The sequence below is a fragment of the Zonotrichia leucophrys genome, chromosome 2, assembly GCF_028769735.1.
Source record: "Zonotrichia leucophrys gambelii isolate GWCS_2022_RI chromosome 2, RI_Zleu_2.0, whole genome shotgun sequence".
NCBI classification, from domain to species: domain Eukaryota; kingdom Metazoa; phylum Chordata; class Aves; order Passeriformes; family Passerellidae; genus Zonotrichia; species Zonotrichia leucophrys.
Window position 1 is genome coordinate 34,739,265 of NC_088171.1, and position 19,926 is coordinate 34,759,190.

General features: G+C 49.5%; 1 protein-coding gene across 1 annotated transcript; it reads left to right on the forward strand.

The window, feature by feature from the left end:
* The first annotated feature begins 15,643 nt into the window (after window positions 1-15,643).
* EVX1 (even-skipped homeobox 1) lies at window positions 15,644-19,335 on the forward strand. The gene is made up of 3 exons (XM_064703321.1): window positions 15,644-16,259; window positions 17,780-18,030; window positions 18,741-19,335. The coding sequence occupies exons 1-3, from the start codon at window positions 15,827-15,829 to the stop codon at window positions 19,269-19,271; spliced, it is 1,215 nt and encodes a 404-aa protein (XP_064559391.1). The 5' UTR covers window positions 15,644-15,826; the 3' UTR covers window positions 19,272-19,335.
* The last annotated feature ends 591 nt before the right edge of the window (window positions 19,336-19,926 follow it).

Here is a 19,926-nt window from a genome sequence, read left to right on the forward strand (position 1 = left end):
CCTTCTGCAGTGATTGGCTTGTGTTAGAGTAAAATGGTACGGTTTTCGGCTGGGCATTGCAGGGTCCGACCTTCCATACTTGTGGTGCTGTGAAATCAGTGTCAGGAGCTCTGTGGGAAAGATAGACAAAGACTTGGGCTGTGTCATTCCTTGCCATGAAGTTCCTTGTTACACGAGATCTGCAAGCTCTGCTATGGCCTCTTGGCTCGTGCAGAGGGGCACCATGGAGCAATGACAGGGAAGGCCTGGAATCAGGAAAACGGAATGGGAGTAACCAGAGACTACAGAATTAACAAGAAAGACTGTTTTCCACAAAATGTTGGTTATGATGGCTTTGCTGTGGCTTCCTCCAGACAGACACTTGCCAGACAACACTGTCCTACCCAGGATGTGGGCGTAGGTAAATGGCTTTCTATGGAGCCTTGCAATAAAATCTGCCACAGAACATTAGAGAGTGCAAAGCATTGGTTATAGATCTTGAAGGTTTACATTACTTTTATAGAGAGTTTGGGTTATATTTTAGATTTACTTAGTGTTACAGAGTCAAGCAGTGGTGTTGCAGACAGAAAATATTTGCTGCCTTTAGAATCAGAACTATGGCTGAGCCCTTTGATTCTGATTCCCACCCAGCTGCACAAAATACCAGAATTAGGGTGGTCAGGAATGCCTGCATTGATCCTTTTTCAGAATGGGCCTGATCCTCCATATGGATCAGGCAAATCCAGACTTTTTTTGTGCAGGCTGATAGTAGGAGGCTTCCAGTCAGTCCTCCAATGTTGAGGATTATTTGGGCTAATGATCACTTAATCGTATCTTTTCATCTTTATTATTGCTGTCATTCCTAGGCACTGCAAACAGGACTATATGGAGTGTGGATAAAGCAGAAAACACCAAGATGCCCCCTGCCCGGGAGAGTTTTCCAGTTGCATGTAGAAAAAGAAGAGCTACGTTAACACTTAAAAACTTGGAAACACAAGAGTAGTTTACCTGAGCAGCATCTGCTTGAGGGCGCAGGTAACTTGGAACAGAGCTGACAGCAAGACTTTTCCACGAGAAATTCTTAAATAGGTGTTTTGGGATTTCCGCTTTTATTTCCTGAGAGGGAGAAAGAAGACATTTCAACAAGAGCAAAACAAGGGAGAAAAAGAAATTTTTACAAAATAGAAGTGCAAGAGGAAAATATTAATCTTGCCATTAAATAATTATTTGTTCTTCCAGTTAAAATCTGCTATAATGACAACTGAGTTGTTTTCACTTCAGATGTTGTACAGAAGCTATATAATGCTTAGGATGTTCCTAAGCAGATGATTTGGATTACAAACTGGATTTGTCCCTCTTCCAGAGGGAGACTCTTGGAGAAATACTGTAAAGCAATCCTGATGAGCAGGATAAAGGGGTGAGTGGTTCTTATAATCCTCAAATATCAATATGAATAACAAAGACATAGTTCTTTAAAACACTACAGGCAGTAACATTCTAAGTTGGGGGTTTTTTCATTAAAAACCTGATAACTGATCACTACTGCAGTCATCACCATGAAGTAAGTAATATTAGCCCAGTTTTACAGGCTAGGAAGTGGAGTCAGAAAGATTAGGGCTTGCCCAAGGCCACAGAGCTAGCAGCCAGGCAGGAAGAAAACTCCAGATTTCCTGGCTCCCACTCTCCTCCTAAATTTATCATCCACACTCCAATGACATCAAAACAGTGGACTTTTTTCACCAAGATAAAAAAATATCAATTTCTCAAGTTGTTAAAATATGTCATGAAGTTACACCCAAAATAGTCTCCACAAAGTCAGGCACTGCTGGAATGTGATTTTGCATGTTTCAGAGCAGCTTTGCCATACCCTGCACAACAGGATACAATGGGAGAGTGGCCACAGCCACAGCCTCTACTCACTAAACTAACCAGAACAGGATACATGGAAGAGCTGCACTGTGGGATTGTGCAAGCCAGAAATGGTGGGAGAACAAGAGCTGCATGCACAACATGGAAATGGATTTTGGATCAAGGGGTCCCTGACTTGACTAAAGCAAAACCCCCTGGTGCTTCAACTAACAAATTGCCCATCCAACTTCATAGGTAAAATGACAAGTAATGTTTGGTTCAACCATTCAATATGTGACATGTCCGTTCCTGGGCTGTCATAAACCCAGTATATTTATCATCCTCCAGATGATTAAAAACCTATTTATACAGAAATGAGATACATAAGTGGGCACGAGTACATAAGCAGGAGCATCTGCAAAATGCAGCATTTCACTGAGGGATGTGTTTGAAAACTCATCTTGGATTTAGCTGATGTATATACTGTAGTAGGTTACCACTGTTTTCATTCCAGCTGCAAAAAGAGGGGATGCCCATTCCTCAGCCTGGTGGGTTAATTTAAACTGAAATCATGTTAGGTTAATTAATAACAGTAACTTGTGAGTGAAGCAGCTGAAGGTAGCTAGTTCTTCCGCCTTGTCAGCAACGCTGTCAGAGCTCAGGAATTAGAGAGACTAATTAGTGTGTTCCAACAGCGGTTTCTATAATCTTATTTTCCATTTCGTTGCAATGGACCAAGAGGTGTTGTGTCCATCAGTTGTGCTGTCACAGCTGAGAGGTGATAACTTACAGCTGAATGCATCATTGTGTCTGAAACTTCCTGTCAGGAACAGTGGGGGTGATTTGCTCTTTCCTGCTCAGGTGAGGCGTCCTCAATTGCAAAAATAATTAGTTTTATTTCTTTATATCCAACCCCTGTGCAGAAGTGGTCTGGGTTGAGGTTTGAGATGAGAATCTACATGTAGGCTTATGGTAGCCCTCTAAACTCAGTTTAGTTTAATTCAATTACATTTAGATTTAGATTAGACGACTTTACTGCAAACCAACAGTAGATACTCACACTGAACTAGGAAGTTATTGAAAGGATCACACTGTAGTAATGAGCGTCTCCTCTTGAAAGCTCATGCAAATTAAGATGGGATCTGAGTGCAAAATACAATGGTCCTCCCGGAGTACCTCCAAACGTGAATATTCTTGTTCTGAGCAAGTTCCTGTGTTCTTCCGTATCTCCATTGGAGCTCAGGTTTGTCTAACCAGGAAATTCACCTTGGGCTGAGATGGGTGTGGATCTGAGGTGAAACAACGAGTCCTGTGTGGACATTGTTAAGCATTTCCATGTGTGAGCAAGTCTTTACCCTCCAGTCATCCAGAACAGTCTGCATGCTGAAGCCCTGTCACCCAAGATCCACATATTTCAAAGTACAAATTACTCTGTGAACTTGCATGGTTCATAGGTCAAATCGACCTTCTCTATTTTGTTTGTTTTGTCTACTGACAACCAATGCTTGCTCTGGAGTCATTACATATGCAAACCCTCTGTTAGCCTAATAAAAATGCCCACCGTGTTTACTATGAGGTGTACAAATCATGAGAATTGATTTGGTTAACATCTACTCTACCAAGTAGAGTACTACTTTTGCACCAAGCGTGGCAAAAGCTTCCAGACAGGATTCAGACAGAGAAGGATGGCTTAATCCTTTAATTAGGGCACCCAAAGTTCATCTGAAATCTGGTACTTATACATAGGAAACTCCAGCTCTGCAGTTGGTAGGAGATTACTGGGCTTTAGGAATGATCTTTTACTGGTGTGAAGGCTTGATGCCATGGAAAATACAGTCTGTGGACAGTGCATCTGTCATTCATGTAATGTTGGTGCCTCTTATTTCCCCGCAGGGCTTGGAAGATACCACATTTTCATTTGGAACATCCCTATCTCATATATATGCTCCAGCCTCAGAAATGAGGAACTGGCTTGTGTTCCAGATTGCTTTCACTGTGACACATGCAGACTTCCTTCTATCTGTCAGAGGTCTGAGGAAGACAAACTTGATGCCTTTTGGGGCACTTACCCCATGGAGATCTGTTTCAGAAGCATTTCTTGTAGGGGAGGTAGAGACAGGTTATCTCTAAGTGTTGTACTAGCAGTAGGAAAACACTTCACATAGACAGAGTTAAGGAGTAGAGAGAGTAAGTAACATTCCTGTGGAAAGAGATGAGCTGAGGATTCACTCCTACTCAAAGAACTATCAAATTGAGGGCACTTCTGTCCTGATTCTCTGTCATCGTTATGATATGCCTTGGTATCCCTTCAGCTCCCTATGGCTGGATTAGGACCTAACCTTTGGAAAATCAGACTCTTTGGTCCTTTCAGCAGTTCCTCTTCCACTGTCCAGTTTTCATGCTGATATACCCATTTGATTTCATCCTAATTTGCACAGAATTCAAATTTCTTAGAGCTGGAAGAGTTTTGACCTATGAGGCTCTGGAGTGATTACTGGATGGATTAACGCATCTACCATGCAGAGATTCTTTCAAGAGTGTTCAGGTTTTTTGGTTCTGGGGGTCTTTGGGTCTTTTTTTTAATTTCTTTTTTTTCAACATTTACTTTAATAGATTTTAACCCTTCGTAAGACATTACTTTGTATGTGCATGTGTGCGTGTGAGTGTGTGGGTGTGGGTGTGTGCCTAACCCCCTAACCCATGTGCAGTCATTTAAGGGGTTGTTTTACAAACCCACATTTCCAAAGCCCTCGATCTTGCACAGATCTGGCATGGAAACCTTAGAGAGCAGCCAGAAATCAAGTCCTCTCCACTCCCACCCTTTTTATTTCTGTGAATGAGTATGTAAGAGACCAATAAATCTAAAACTGTGCAGGGGTGGAGGAAATCATAAGAGTCAGCCTGGTGATATTACCACGGGGAGCTGTGAAATCACTGAGGATTTATACAAGCACACACGGTGATGTTGTCTTTAAAAAAAACATGAAATGGGAGGATGGTGGTTCTGCTCTGTGCTGCGTGTGGCAGCCACCTCAGACACATGGTTTGGTACCTCCACTCTGTGCTCTGCTCTGGAACACCAACCCAAGGGCAGAAATTTTTCCAGCCCCACCAGGGTTCTGGAAATCAGCTTTTGCTTGGGCAGCGTAAAGCAAAACAGCTCTGGCTTGGTGTCTTTGGCATTTGGGGAAGGACTTCTGGGAGGGAAAAGTAACTTCAGCTGCTACACCCAAATCCCATGGAGACCATGCAGGCTCTGGCAAATGAGTACTGTGACCAGCTGCACAACCTGGGCCTTGGAATAATGCCCTTGGTGCTCCTGGGCCAAGAGGATGCTGCTGACCAACCAAGCAGGCCATGCATCTCATTGAAGGGAGATGTTTTGAATCCTGTCTCCCTGCCCAGAGATTCTCCCATAGCTTCAGGGGAATGGGACCTTCATAGGTTTATTTATTTTAACAGCGTATTTTTTCTACACTAGGAGTGCTAGCTATTTGGACAGATATGGCCCTGGGCAGCCAGAAACATCCACCCCTGGGTGCCAGGATGGGGGACTGGTGCAGGAAATAGCCCCAGAAACAGCTGTGTGAGAGGGGTCAAAGGCTGAGAACAGTGTTCTCCCGACCATTCCCCATCCAAAGGCCGCTGCAGAGTTGGTTTGCTTCCCTCCCTGCCTAGAGGATGAAGCCCTGGGTTCAAAGAGGCTGGATCGTCCCGCAGCGCTGTGCCCGAGGCGGGGAGGGAAGGGCCATGAGATGCTCGGGGCTCTGCTCCTCACCCGCTCCTCCCGGCCGGGCCAGCGGCGCTGCCTTCAGCCTCCCTCGCCTGCCACAGCCGCTTTCCCAGGGCGTTTGTGAGGAGCCCGGGGGCAAAAAGCACGGCAGGGGCTTAATTGCACCCTCCTGCCTTCACCCCGCCAGTTTCGAGGCCGGGGGCAAGATCTGGTTGTCTCTGCTGGGTGAATAATAACCTGCACGCAATTCACATGAACCGGTCTCCCGCAAAGCCGTGCGGCTCCTTCCAGCTGCACCAGGAGAGGTTTTCCGGCGGAGCAGCGAGCTCAGCCCGCTCTGCCTGCAGCTCATTGCTATTCGGTCAAAATGGGTTTGAGGTTTGATATCTTGGTCCAAAATCCACGCGCGATGGGATGACGCCGCCCGTGAAGGGGCGAACTGCGAGTTCCCACTGCGGGTCCCCACCTGTCCATTCTTCCCCCTGTAATTCCCAGACATGTTCCTTCCCTGAGCTGGGGGGTGATTTGGAGCACACGCTCTCTGTTTTATTCAATTTTCCAGTGACTTTCCTGCACCCAGCCTGGATGCCAGGAAACGTTTCCCTTGCAACATTTTGTTCTGCTGCTTCTCTTCGAGTAGTGAGGGTTTTCTTTTCTTTTCTTTTCTTTTCTTTTCTTTTCTTTTCTTTTCTTTTCTTTTCTTTTCTTTTCTTTTCTTTTCTTTTCTTTTCTTTTCTTTTCTTTTCTTTTCTTTTCTTTTCTTTTCTTTTCTTTTCTTTTCTTTTCTTTTCTTTTCTTTTCTTTTCTTTTCTTTTCTTTTCTTTTCTTTTCTTTTCTCTTCTCTTCTCTTCTCTTCTCTTCTCTTCTCTTCTCTTCTCTTCTCTTCTCTTCTCTTCTCTTCTCTTCTTTCTCTCTTTCTCTCCTCTTCTTTTCCTCATTTTTGCCTTTTTGCTCTTTTCTAGAGAAAAACAGCGATTCCATAGCATAGGCTGGTTTTTGCTGAAGAACTGCAGTGTCTGAAATGTCACCCCAGCCCTGGGGGTCCCATCGTCCTTCCTCCCTCGGATCACCCCCATCACCCAGGGGAGCATCCCGCTTCCTGAGGGCTCCGGGCTTGCCGTTCACTCTCCCCAAACAAGGATGGGGGCTGAATCCCGTGATCCTCTTCTAGAGGGAAGAGCTATAGGGGGAGATCAACGCCCTTTATATTTGAGAATAACCCTCAAATATAAAGGTGTTTCAAAATTTTCCCTACAGAATCATCCTGTCGCAGTCATTCGTGCTTCCTACGGGGCTAGAAGTATTGCAGGAAAGGTGCTAAATGAGAAAGGAGCAGCCCGTGGGATTTCTTCCACATGCTTTGATTATTAATTATACTTTTTTTTTTTTTTTTTTTTTTTTTTTTTTTTTTTTAAATGCTGGTTGGCAGCAAGACCAAAAGCATTCAAAACGAGTTGTGTGGACTGAGAATGACAAACCCCTACAGGTTACCGTGTATCCATAGTAAAAGACATGCATATACCGGCGCATAGATGTAGTCTTTCTGGATTTGAGCAGTTTCTTTGAAACTGAATTTCAATGGAGGAACAAGGGAGGGAAGAACAGAAGCAGATATTCCATGAATATGTGTCCATGTATATCTATGTATGTACATATGGAGTAAAATGTGCCATACGGCACGCACCACGGATCTAAATGGGGAGAGCATACCATGTCCTAGAAGAAGTCAACGAACCCGATCAAAGCAAGGAAGCATATTTATTTCGTAGTATTCTGGCTCCAGGCATCTAAACCCTTGACTGCTTGTGACAGAGGTTGGTTTTCCCTCCGAGGGGACCCTCCGAGAGCAGCAGAGAGTACCCAGCAGCTCCGGCCAGGCTGCTGCCATGTGCCGCGATTTCGCCGGGCGCCGCCCCAGCAGGACCTGTTGGAGTTCCTCGCCTGTTGTACCTGCAGCAGCGGCTTCTCTCCCTGGGCGTGTTTCCCGAGAGTTTTAAGCCAGTCTGGGCAAAATGTTCTTGACCTCGAGGGACGCTGATGGCGAGGGTGACGTAATTTCTGCAGGAACCAGCGAATTATCCGCGGGCTGCGGAGCCGTGCCCTGGGCAGGGTAAGAGCGGGGCGGCGCTGGTGCCACCCGGCCGCTGCTCCGGTGGGTTCCTCCCTGCCCGCGGGAGGAAGGCGGAGGTAACCTCCTCTCCTGCGTCTCGGCACCCCGGGCGGGCGGGAGGGAGCCGTCGGAAGAGCTGCCTGGTTTTCTTGCTCCTTCTCATTTACTCATTCGTGGCACAAGGGGAGGAAAAAAAAAAAAAAAAAAGAAAAAACCGGAGGCGAGAGAGAGGGCGAGCGGTCTGGCTTGTCTCCTTTCATCTCTGCGGCCCATCAGCAGTGGGGGGCGCAAGAAGACAGCAGTTAGTGCAGGGCCGCGGTGATCACAGCCGGGGACCGCCGTCTGTCTGCGAGGGAGGGAGGGAGGCAGGGAGGGAGGGGAGATGCCGCGGGCGGCCTTGCGGGGAGGAAGGATGCGGCCGGCGGGAACGGGAGGCCGTGCGCAGGCCCGAGCCGGCCGGGAAAGGCAGGGACGCCGTCCTTCCCCGAGCCCCCCTCCCCCGGGGCTGTGTCGTGTCCCCTTCTCCTCTTTTTTGTCTGTGAGACTTGCCTGGGATTCGGGATCAGCTCCGAAAGGAGCGTGCAACAAGCCGGCAGAGAAGCAGAGCGGCAGAGCGGGGGCCAGGCAGCGCAGGGAAGGCCTGGGGCGAGCAAGCAGCTGGCAGTGTGTGCCATGGCTACCTGCTGCAGCCTCCACTCCGTGCCCTTCTGCTGTCCTGCATGACAAGCAAGCTCCTGCCTTTCTCTGCCGGGTCTTCCCAGTACTCGCACGCTTCCTCTTTTGGGAACAGCTAAGCCCGGACACTTGGGCTTGGCCTCTAATGTTATCTTTTCTCACGGCAGTTCTCAGGCAACACAACAGGCAGTCACGCGAACATGGCCGGATTTTTGTCCCCACGCAATATCGGTACGCCCCCTACTCCCAGCAAATGGCGATGCCCTCCCAGCCTCCCTGCGGCTGCAGTGCCTTTTCCCACTGATCAGCACACCCATCCTGCATGTCGGGCATCCCGTGCCATGACCCGGGGAGAAATCCATCACACTGGGTGCCCGTGTGGGCTGCAGTTTTCTCTGCTGTTATGAAAGCAACATGGTTAAGGTCGGGCCCACCTCGGGATCCGTATGAGGGAAGATTTTACCTCCTTCAGCTCAGCCTTGCAAGCAGGAGGCCTGAAAGACAGGCCCTTCTAAGCAAGGAGTGCAAACGCACCCCCAGCACTGTGCCTCTGTGCCTGGGCGAAGACAGGCGAGGTGACATTCGGCTTTGCTGCTACATGTGCATCAAGGGGTTAATGCTGTTCTGTTACCGCGGTGGGTAACTCAGGTTGCTTCACTGTCCACTTAATCCTTTCACCGTTTCTGATCCTCGATGACCAAAAAGCTCAGCTGAAATGTTCATTGGAAACTATTGATGCTGATAAATGGAAGTCAGTCAGTAGTCAGCAAAATTTCTGTGCTCTTCTTTAATATGCATCAAGAAATGGGGGGAAAGGATCATAAATTATCTGCTTCCAAGGATTTTATTTTCTTTGGCATAAGTTTTTTAGACAAACTCATGATTTCTTGCATGTTCCTGAGATGAACTCTCTGACAGAAGCCTATTACTTTCTATGAAATCTTTCTACATCTCTGCTTTTGCCCTGATTGCTATCTCACATGACACGCATGGTGTGCCCAGAGCTGTGCTTTGTGAGCAGAGAGCAACAACGGGCCAAAGGAGAGGGATCCCCATCAGCACAGCTCATCGAGGTCACCGGCTTTGCTCAGTGCACATTGCCTGCTGCTCCATGCTCACCTTGTCTCTGTCCTTGTCCAGGGGATCATGTATTTCACAGGTGGGGGACAGACAGAAAGTGGTCAGGCACTGGGGATCCAGTACCCAGAGCACAAACCTGGGCATTTCCCTCAGGTGGTGGTGCTGAAGCACTTGGCCCCTGCTCAGAGAATCAAGGTGGAGATTTTGTTTTTGTGGAACAAATCCAGCCTGTGGATTGACATTTTCATCCTGGGGGCCATGCACAGAGGTACAAGTCAAAAGTCAACTAGGCAGCCAAACCTGCTGTTAAGGATGCACTGTGAGAACAGATGATGCTGTCTCAGCTTGGCTAGCTGTAGATGAAATTCTTTGAAAGTGGGACTGGAAGTTAAGGGGTTAACATTCCACTCTTCATTGTTAAAATTATGCAAAATTTTCATTCAACATGCCTTCCATTTCCCTGTTTGAAATTGTATATGTGTTTCTTTTGGGGAGAGTTTGAATGAGACAGTGATGTCCCATAATTGAACCAGCATTTTGCATCAGCACAACTGCTATTTTTTATGACACTCAGATTCAGTGAGGAGTGAGAGAATTTCCATTGAGATGCCTGCTCTATATGGCAAAGTTTTCCTTTTTCTTTCCTTTTCCTTTCCTCCCCTCTTCCCTTGTTCTATCTTTCCCCCTTTCCTTCCCCTTTCTCTTCCCCTTCTGTTTATGTTCCTTTTCCATTTCTTCCCTTTATTTTTTGTTCTTCTTTTCCTCCTTTTCATTTGTTTGTCTTGCATACAGCTTTCTGTTCCTTGTCATTCTAAACAGAGTCCCATGGCGTGTGTAAAGAGAAGACAAGAGGCAACACGCCTGTTCCCATGGGGTCAAATCTGCTCCTTTTCAAATCTAGGAGGAAATCACCCTTTCATTACAAGAGACACACTCCTGGGTCTCTGGAGTAAGATATCCTCTCCTGGCACTTCCCTAGTGGTGAGAGGTTCCAGCAGATCCTGTACCCCTTGGATACCCTTATCTCCAAAGGAACTTTCCTTAGAGATTTCTCACACCCTCCCCAGGGATGAAAAGGGTTCCTAGGATCCAGTATAGGAGCTAGGGCTTTTTCAACCACTTTCTCTAGGCAGAATTTCCACCTCTTGGCATCAGTCTCCAATGCTCTGAACCCCACCTATGCCCCTCTCTGCATTTGTTCATGAGGCTCCGTATTAAAACACCTTCATCACAGTAAAACTACCAGAGTTTGGCCTCTGTGGAGCAGAACCAGGCCTAACGCTGGGGAGCGACAGGGCTGCAGGAGGGCGCAGAGTGCCTCTGGTTCTGGCCATGAGCTTCTTCCTCACAGCAGACTCAGTGCACTGCAAACGCCCCTCCTTTACACCATTTCCTTCAGGGAAGGGCCCGGAGACCGTCCCTAGGGGACACTGCCGCCTGCCTGGGGGCGACAAAGGCAGAAATAGCTGGGTGTACCCGGCACCCGGCACGGGAGGGCGGGCAGCCTGCGGGGCGGCATCCCGGCAGGCAGCGCCGCTCCTCTCGGCCCCTTCTGGGCCTCCAGTTTGTTTTAATAAAGCAGGACACCAAAATACTAAATGCGGTGAAAGAATGTGTGTTCGCCTCTGGCATTCCTGCGGTTTTCTCCTGATAATGCCACATCCCCCATCCCGGCTCTGACTAGGAGCACCCCCTGAAACTCCTCAATGTTTCTGTAAGAGATGCTTCGGCGCTCCAGGTCTCAGGCGACGCCGTCACCCGCGGGGGGGAAATAGCTAAAATGCACAGCACGGAGGGCTGCTAGCTCAGTTCTCGTTAAATCAAATCTTTAGGAAAAAAAAAAAAGTCTAGTCACGAGAAGCACTGAAATACTGTCGATTTTCATTTACCTGTGCCTTCCTCCGAATTAAATTCACTCCATAAATACACTTATGTTTTCAAATCAGGGAGTTTGCCACGCAGATCATGTTTCTACTGCTCATCCTATCAGTAAAAGACTGCCGCAGTTTTATGGCTCTCGACGAGTCTGGGAGAGATAGGAATTGAAATCGAAAGCCCAAATTCCTCACGATTTACTCACTGTCATCAGTAAAGCAGCAGATTTAGTTTCCACTGTCAAACTTGTCCTGAATGTCCTATGAGAGGGAATCGTGCACTTTCCACCCCCTCCCCATTCCCTCTTCCCCTAGGTTTTGGTCTAACAAAGTAAATATCTCCAGAACCTCATGCGGTGACAGCGAGGTGATGCTTCAGACAGCCAACAGTTAAAAACAAAACCCCAAAAGAATCCATCCAGAACAGAGAGATGCCCTCCGCAGAGGTGCCGGGATCCGGCATTCAGAGGTACAGGGAGGCAGAAATGTGTCCTGGATCGGATCCTGTAAATACCACTACATGCTTTCCTGGGCACATCCCACTCACTGCTCTGTCCTCTCTCTCCTCAACGCCACTTACGTGTTGCGTGCTGCCATTGTACCAGCTTGTCTTTACACACAAGAATAATGCGCCTATTATTCTCTTCTCTCCAAAGCTTCCACCTCTAATCATGTCGTAAAAAATAGCCTTAATAAAACAGTGATAATTACGCCATTATTGTTAACACTACCCATTAAAAATTTAAAAATAGGTTTTCTGGTTTGGTCACCCATTTGAAGCTGGTATCACTTTTTGCGGCATTAAATCGTTCACCGGTATGTCAAAACTTTCTTCCTTTTTTAAAGACGACAAGATTTCTGGGGTTTTTTAGAGAAAATGATAGTGGGTTCCCAGTCCTAACTGGGCAGTATCGGTCAAAAGTTATTGACACCCTGTTGACCGGCTAAGAAAAATAAATACCCCGCAGGGAAGGAGGGTGTGATGCGCCTTTTCTTCTGCAGGCTTAGCACTTTCAAGGAAAATGCCTGATTTATGAGCATATCACTCTGGCAATGTTTTAATGTCCCCCTATTACTTCCTCATTTTGGGAAGGGAGTGTGTGCGTTTCGTTTGTTTTTCGTATGCGGGGCTACATTTCAGACAGCAATAAAGCGGGATTCGGTGTCCTGATCCCGTCTTGGCCATATACCAGCAAGGAGAGCTGCAAATTCGGAGAAATAAATAAGTTAGAAAAGTTTTGAGCATGCTTATGGCATCCTGGATGTGACCTAGCTAGAGAGAGAGAGTAGGTATTAAATCTCGGTCTGGAACGTGGAGGAAAAAAACCCCACCCACACCATAGGGATACACTTTCCAATCTGCCTGGAAATTAATCCCAAATGAGGGAGTCTCCTTCCAAATCGAGCATGACAGATCTGAGAGAAACACTAGACAGAAGGCAGTGCGCCGGACCCCGCATTCCCGGTGAGGCGGCAGGGAGTGGGACGGGACTCCTCGCTCCAGCCCGCCGCGCCACCGCCTCGCTGGCGTGCCAGGGGCTCTTGTGGCGCTACTTTTCCTGGGGGATGGAAAAACAGACATTTTAAGAAGTCTTAAACAATCCAATCTAAATTGACCCTAAAACTTCCAGTACTCTTTTTTTTTTTTTTTTCCCCTTTCCGCCCGTTGTTAGATTCCACTCGGGCCTTTAACTCTCTGTGTTTACCCTTGGCAAATTAAAGCATGTGTATTTGTGGGGGCTGTCCGTCTCTCCGTGCGGGGGTGTTCCACAGCCTGTGCCGCTGCGGGCTGCGTCAAGCCTTCCGTGGCAATGACCATCGTCTCGGGCTTAACAAAACCTCCGGGTCGGGGTACAAGAGGGGCGGCTTCTTGGTGGGAACGCATTAAGAATGGGCTGAGGAAGGAGGCAGGGGTGACTCGTAAACGAAGATGATAAAATTCCTGGGGATCGGCCAGCATAATCCACAGGAATCATCCCCAGGGCTCTGGTCTGGCAGAGAGAGGATTTCCCATTAACTTCCCCACAACCGTTTCCATCGCCCACTCTGGGAGAGCTCCCTTGCACTCAGAATTCAGCTCCTGATTACTGTCTAATTTAGAAACAGACATGAATATCCCTCTTCATACTACCACCGATCTCGTTGTGACGCGGAAATCCTCTCAGTCTGCCACAGATACCAGCCAGCTTCTTCCCACAGGGCTGCTTGGCCGAGCTAGGAAGAAGGCTGGAAGTGAGCTTTCTCGGGAAGCTGGGGCTGCCGTGGGCCCAGGGAGAGGCTGAACATTCCCACTCCCCCCAGAGGTGCCAAGAACACGAACACAGATCCGTTGCTTACTCCAACAAAGCGCAAAACCGACGCCACCAGCCGTGGGAAGCGGCACCAGAGCGACACGGGAAGAGCGCTGCCCGAGCACCCCTGCCTCGCCTTGTCTGGCCTTGCCCCACAGCTCCGGCCCGCACCGCTCTGCTCAGGGATCAGCGCTGCCCTTCAGTGCTCTGCTCAGCACTGGAGACGGACTGCCTTATCCATCCATCCATCCATCCATCCATCCATCCATCCATCCATCCATCCATCCATCTATCCAGCCATCCATTCCCCCGGACCTGGTCCTGCTTCCCCGACTCCACGCTCCCACAGCCCACAGAGCCGGGCCCGGCTGCTGCAGGGATGGGCGGCAGGTCCTCAGAGGGCACACGTCGGTGTAGAGGCTGGCAGGGGAGAAAAGGGAAAAGGAATTTATCAGTGAGTTTTCCATAATTTTTCAAGCTTTGGAGAAGTGCATGCTTCACAACATGCGGTGGAAAGCAGCTCAGTCCAGAGTGTGTTATGTGTGCATGATATGTGTTTGCATGGAAAAATTTGTGCGTGTATATACAGGGATAAAGGGATAATGGTGGCTACAGCCCTGTAAAAAACTCGTAGTTTATCACCCTGAAAACAGTATGCCTATTGCTAGGAGCACTCCTTAATCCACGCATCCAGCAGACCGGGAATCTTGTTTGCTTGTTTGTTTGTTTGTCTCTCTGCATCCTGCTCCCAGGGCTAGACGGAAAATCACAGCATGTTTCCTATTGCGCTGCCTGTTCCCCACTGGAGCGACGTCACCTCAGATATGCCAGTAAATTCCTCACCGGTTTGGGATTGTAATTGGTTGAATGTTTTCTGTATCCTGACTAGCCAATAACACTCCGAGAAAAAAAATTTAGAACAACCTAGTTACGACAGATGGCAAAAAATGACTTGACATTACACATGTGAGGCAATGTTAACTAAAGATGAGATCCTTACCGCATTCATTAGAAATATCATAATAGGCAAAAAAAGATTACACGTGCCACTGTATTTATGGAACGAGGTCCCTTATTTTCAGACGAGTGCTGTCCAAATTGTTGCCCTTGTCATGTCTGTTTCAACAACATCTGCTAGCTAGCATAAGCTCTGGCCTTGATAACTTGCATTTTTCTGAGCCTGAATTACTCTTGGCAGACCTTCTTCATCCCCTCCCTACCCCCCCGCAACGAAAATAGATAATAATTTGTGCAAAGCAATTAGTTAAAAAGAAGAAAGGAAAGGAGACATAAAACCCTGATAAAAATGCAAGAATAATGGAAAAATAGGAAAAGCAAAGGAAAAAAAATAAGAACAAACGATAAATGGCAGATAGATGGAATAACTACAGTTATAAGTGAAGTAGATGTATCTTTTCACATGTAAAAAGCAATAAATATATAACCGCATTTCCAAATGGTAAACTAACATTTTAATCTCAGTAAACAGAAAGCAATGACAATTATACCGATAGGAACCGATATTGACCCAGAGCAAGAAATCAAAGCTATTTTTGCATTCAAATGTCAGCAGCGCATTTCTTTATCCTCAAGTTTGCAAAGGATTCTTAGAAGCCTTATATATGCAGTTAGGCGGAAGCTGATTGCCAGCAATAAATAATGCATCCAAGGAAGAGGCTTGAGTACGTATCTTCTCACTTCCAGGATGCAGCTAAGGATCTTCGCCTCAATTCTACATCAAGGTTGTGGCTTAAAGCAGTCAAAGGGCTATTTAATTGTCAGGCAAGGCTTCCCCCCGCGGAACTCTCTCCGCATGTTACAACATCTTTGCAGCTCCTTATGCATCTCTTTTTCACACTTCTCTCTCCATGTCAGGCTCCTACACCTGGCGCATCACGCATTTAGCCCATTCGCTCCGGCTCTTCCTTTCATCTTCCCAATGGCAGACGTTTCTATTTATCCACTGGCAATCAATGTGTGGCGTCACCGGTGGTACTGTAATGACGACTGCACCATTGAGGATGACAGCTTAGAAAGAAGAGGGCAATGGTGATCCCTCCCAGAGCAGCATAGCAGAGTGGAGCGCTCGCATCACAAGGTCACCCTATCTCACCGCTGGCTCCTCTGCATTGGCAGAAGAGGGTTGCTGGGTTTGTACACGGCTGGGGCGGGAGCAGCAGGGAGGGGGGGAAAGAGATCTGGGTTTTTTTTCTCCCCTCCCTTAAGCAAAGCCACAATGGAAACCAGGAAGGAGATGGTGATGTTTCTGGAGGGGACTACTCTTGGCGCTCTAGTTGGCAAGAGGGTGCCTAATTTGTCCGAAGCAGTGGGGAGCCCCGCTGCGGAGCCGCAGGAGAAGATGATCCATCGGAACTGCATCAGCCCCAGACCTGGCCCCTTGTCGTCCCGGGAGAGAGGAGGAGGAGGAGGTGGTGGAGGAGAAGACGAAGAGGAGGTGGAGGTGCTGCCAGGGACAGGGACGGTGCCGGAGAGCCGCTCGGCGGCGGCAGCACTGCTTTCGGCCGGACAGCAGCCCCCCGTCCCGGAGCTCCCCTCCAGCAAAGGGCAGCAGAGCAGCTCGGACACCGAGTCGGATTTCTATGAGGAAATCGAGGTGAGCTGCACCCCGGACTGCGCCACGGGGAGCGCCGAGTACCAGCACAGCAAAGGTACCCAACTCCTTCCCAAGCCTCCGGCCCCACGTCCGCTCCGGGGCTGGGTGGCAGCACTGGTGGGGCGGGGGGGCTGCCGGAGGGGATTTTCCCCTGGCCAGCTGAGCGAGGGGCAAAGAAATCGGGTGTGTGTGTGTCTGCGCGTGTGTGATCTCTTTCCTGACCCACTGCTCACCTCCCTGCCACCGGGAGACTTGTTTGGGAGTCAGAGGACACGACACCGGGCAGCCCCCGCGTCCCTGGAGGGGAGCCAGGCTTCCCACCGTGGATGCGTCAGGTCTGCGGCTTGTCCAGTAGGATCTTTTTGGCCGGGACAACCACGCGCTCTCCTCTTCAATCTGCTCTATTTTATTTTTATTCTTCCCCATCGCCTAGACAGTGCATACTTCAGGAAATCCCTTACGATCCTCCACACCGGCGGGTTTTTTTTTTGTTTTTTTTTTTGTATGTGTGTGTGTGGGGGTAAGATCAAACGGGTTTTCTGGCCAAGAGCTGTTTGTGGTTTTGCAGGGTGAAATGTGCCCGGGCGAGTGCGGAAGCACCCATAAAGACTGTAAAATCTCTCGCCGACTCATGCCAGCCCCAAGTGCGGTAGTGAGGGCCTTGTTTGCACGTTGAGTTAAAAAAAAAAAAAGAAAAAAAAGAAAAAAAAAAAAGACGTCCAAATTACCTTGTCACTTCTATGTCTCGGTGGCGCCAGCTCGGAAATGGTCCCAATGAATTAATTGCCTTTGGTCTCGGGCACAATGAGGGAGAGTTGCATTTGAAAGCAAAGGCAGCGGACAGGCCCCTTTTCCCCCTGCCCCCACTCCCCACTCCCTATTCCCACCTTCCCAGCCCGGCAAAGACGTCCCTACCCTGACAACAACCCACTTCTCCCCCCTCCCCGTTCCTCAATCACTTCAAGAAGCCGGGAAGCATAGAGAGCGCTGTCTGTCCTCCCTCATCCCTTAGAGGCTCGTTGAAAACATCCTATCCTGTTCTTTGGAGGCTGAGCGGAGATCCCTAAGGCCTCACCTTCCCCTCAGAGGGAACAGTCCCTGGCTGCTGGCTGCTCCACTCCTGGGTCCCTGCTGGCCTGGAGGCAGGAGCAGGGGAGCGGTGCCGCACGGATGGCGTGCACACCTGCCTTTTCCGGGCATTCGGGATCGGGGGATGCTGCGGCGCTCTGGTTTCCCGGAGCGGGCAGCGGGTGTGAAGCTCAGCGAGCAGACACCGCCATTGCGGGAGGTGTGTGTCGGCGAGGGCGGGGGACAGGTAACCTCCCAGCCAGAGTGAATAAGCCCCTCTCAAGCCCTCAGGCTGTGTTTCATCCCCTTTCTCGCTGCCCTCCTCCCCGGTCCTTCTCGGATGTCAGTACCCCAATGCCCACAGTACACCGGGCCAGGCAGGGAAACGCGAAATGGGGTGGGATGAGGGGCCGAGGTGGATTCGCTGGGGAGGCGGACGGCGAGCATCCCTGCGTGCCCGCCCGCCCGCCTCCGAGCGTGTGTCTTTGCTCCGGGCTCCCCCCGCAGGGCCGTGCTCCGAGGCGCTGGCCGGCAGCCCCAGCGGCGGGGGGGATCACCCCAAGGGCAGCGGAGGCAGCGGTGGCTCCCAGGGCTCGCTGGCCTGCAGCGCCAGCGACCAGATGCGCCGCTACCGCACCGCCTTCACCCGCGAGCAGATCGCCCGGCTGGAGAAGGAGTTTTACCGGGAGAATTACGTGTCCAGGCCCCGGAGATGTGAGCTGGCGGCTGCTCTAAATCTGCCAGAAACCACCATCAAGGTACACGCAGCTCGGACATGTTTCCAATTAGCACGATATAAATCTGTATGGCCAAACTTCCTTGCAAAACTCGGGAAAGCACTTCGCCAGCATAACCCTCCCTCTCAGCTCCCCCCGCCTCCCGCCCCTTTCCTGGCCCTGCCCGCACCCTGCAGCAATGCGGGAGATGGGACACGGCTCCCGGAGCCATCCCGGCCAGCGACGCTAATCTGCCCTCTCCCTAGCAGATTATTTTTAATCCTTCCTTCGGTTCAGTCTAAATCTCGCTCTGTTCTTGGGGGAGGGAAGAGAAAGCCAGCAGCAGATCTTGTTTCGATCTCGCTTTGCTTTGCCTTTTCCAAAACATTTGCACATGAAAATAAACCCCATAGCAACGATCCCAGGTAGTTGTGGATGCGAAAGGGCAGCAATGAGGCAGAGCCGCCCGGCTGGCCGGAACCCAGGGACGGGGGGTGAGCAGGACAAGCCCTAACAAGCAAAGAGGAAAACAAGCGCCCTGAAAGGGCTGCTCCTCTAGGTCTCCCTGTAGATTTTTATAGGGGCTTAACTGATCCCTCTGTACGTGATGACAAGTCCCTCTAGGAGGGAAGGCTGGCGCCGGTCTCGGCTCTCCGACAGACCCACGTCGGCCGCATCGCCCTGGGAGCGGGGCCGGCGGCCCGGCGGAGAGCGGCGGCGGGTGACGGCTCTCGCCTCTCCTCTGTCCGCAGGTTTGGTTCCAGAACCGCAGGATGAAGGACAAGCGGCAGCGCCTGGCCATGACCTGGCCTCACCCGGCCGACCCGGCGTTTTACACGTACATGATGAGCCACGCCGCAGCCACCGGGAACCTGCCGTACCCATTCCCGTCCCACCTGCCCCTGCCCTACTACTCCCACATGGGCATCGGCGCCACATCGGCCTCTGCCGCCACCCCTTTCAGTACCCCCCTGAGGCCTCTGGACACCTTCAGGGTCCTGTCCCACCCGTACCCGAGACCTGAACTGCTGTGCGCCTTCAGACATCCCTCTCTCTACCCTGCCCCGACTCATGGACTCAGCAGCGCAGGGGGCAGCCCCTGCTCCTGCCTGGCATGCCACAGCGGCCAGTCCAACGGGCTGGCGCAGAGACCCTCCGGATCAGACTTTACCTGCTCGGCCACAACCAGGACTGACTCCTTTCTCACTTTCACGCCCTCTGTGCTGAGCAAAGCCACCTCAGTTTCCATGGACCAGAGGGAAGAAGTACCTTTAACGAGATAAACCTTTGTCTCAGGGTTATGAAACACTCATCCCTTTCCCGGACTTCTCTTCGAGTTAATGTACCTACAGCCCATGTTTATTTAATCGTGTTCTCTCCTCAGCCGCGGACACCCACAGAAAAACCCGAAAAAAAAGGAAAAAAAAAAAAAATAAGAAAAGAGACTAAAAATAGCTCAGTCTTAAAAGGATTTACATTCCAAGGGGGGAAAAATAAAAATAAAAGAAAGAAGAAGGAAGGTATTACTAATGATTTATCTCTGAGAGGGAATTTAGGCACGAAGGAGGAAGAAAATCAACTCGAACGAAATATGGTCCAGCCAGCCACATACAGAAATGTGCTGGGACTTTCTTTTCCGTGGATAGACTTCTTCCCAAGGGCTGGGAGTTCTGCGGATCACAACAAACCTTATGCACAAATCTATGAGGCGGAGAAGGAAAATCTGAAATACTTGAAAGAAACACTATCTTGATAACGAAACGGCTTGTGCGCATGAAGAAAGCAAAGATGTAATCCCTCAGTGTTCAGAAAATAAAAACAACAGGCAAATAACAAAAACAAACCCCAAAAGGTTTCCGGTTTGCAACTCGGCAGTATTATCCTGTTGTCTCTATGGAAAATAACAATGCTTTACCATAAAGAAAACCTGTCATTCTG

Excerpts from the sequence above, each read along its gene's own strand:
- EVX1 (XM_064703321.1), top strand. The coding sequence starts at position 15,827 with ATGGAAACCAGGAAGGAGATGGTGATGTTTCTGGAGGGGACTACTCTT. Across the intron at positions 16,260-17,779 it reads CGAGTACCAGCACAGCAAAG|GGCCGTGCTCCGAGGCGCTG; the intron begins GTACCCAACTCC and ends CTCCCCCCGCAG. Across the intron at positions 18,031-18,740 it reads TGCCAGAAACCACCATCAAG|GTTTGGTTCCAGAACCGCAG; the intron begins GTACACGCAGCT and ends CTCTGTCCGCAG.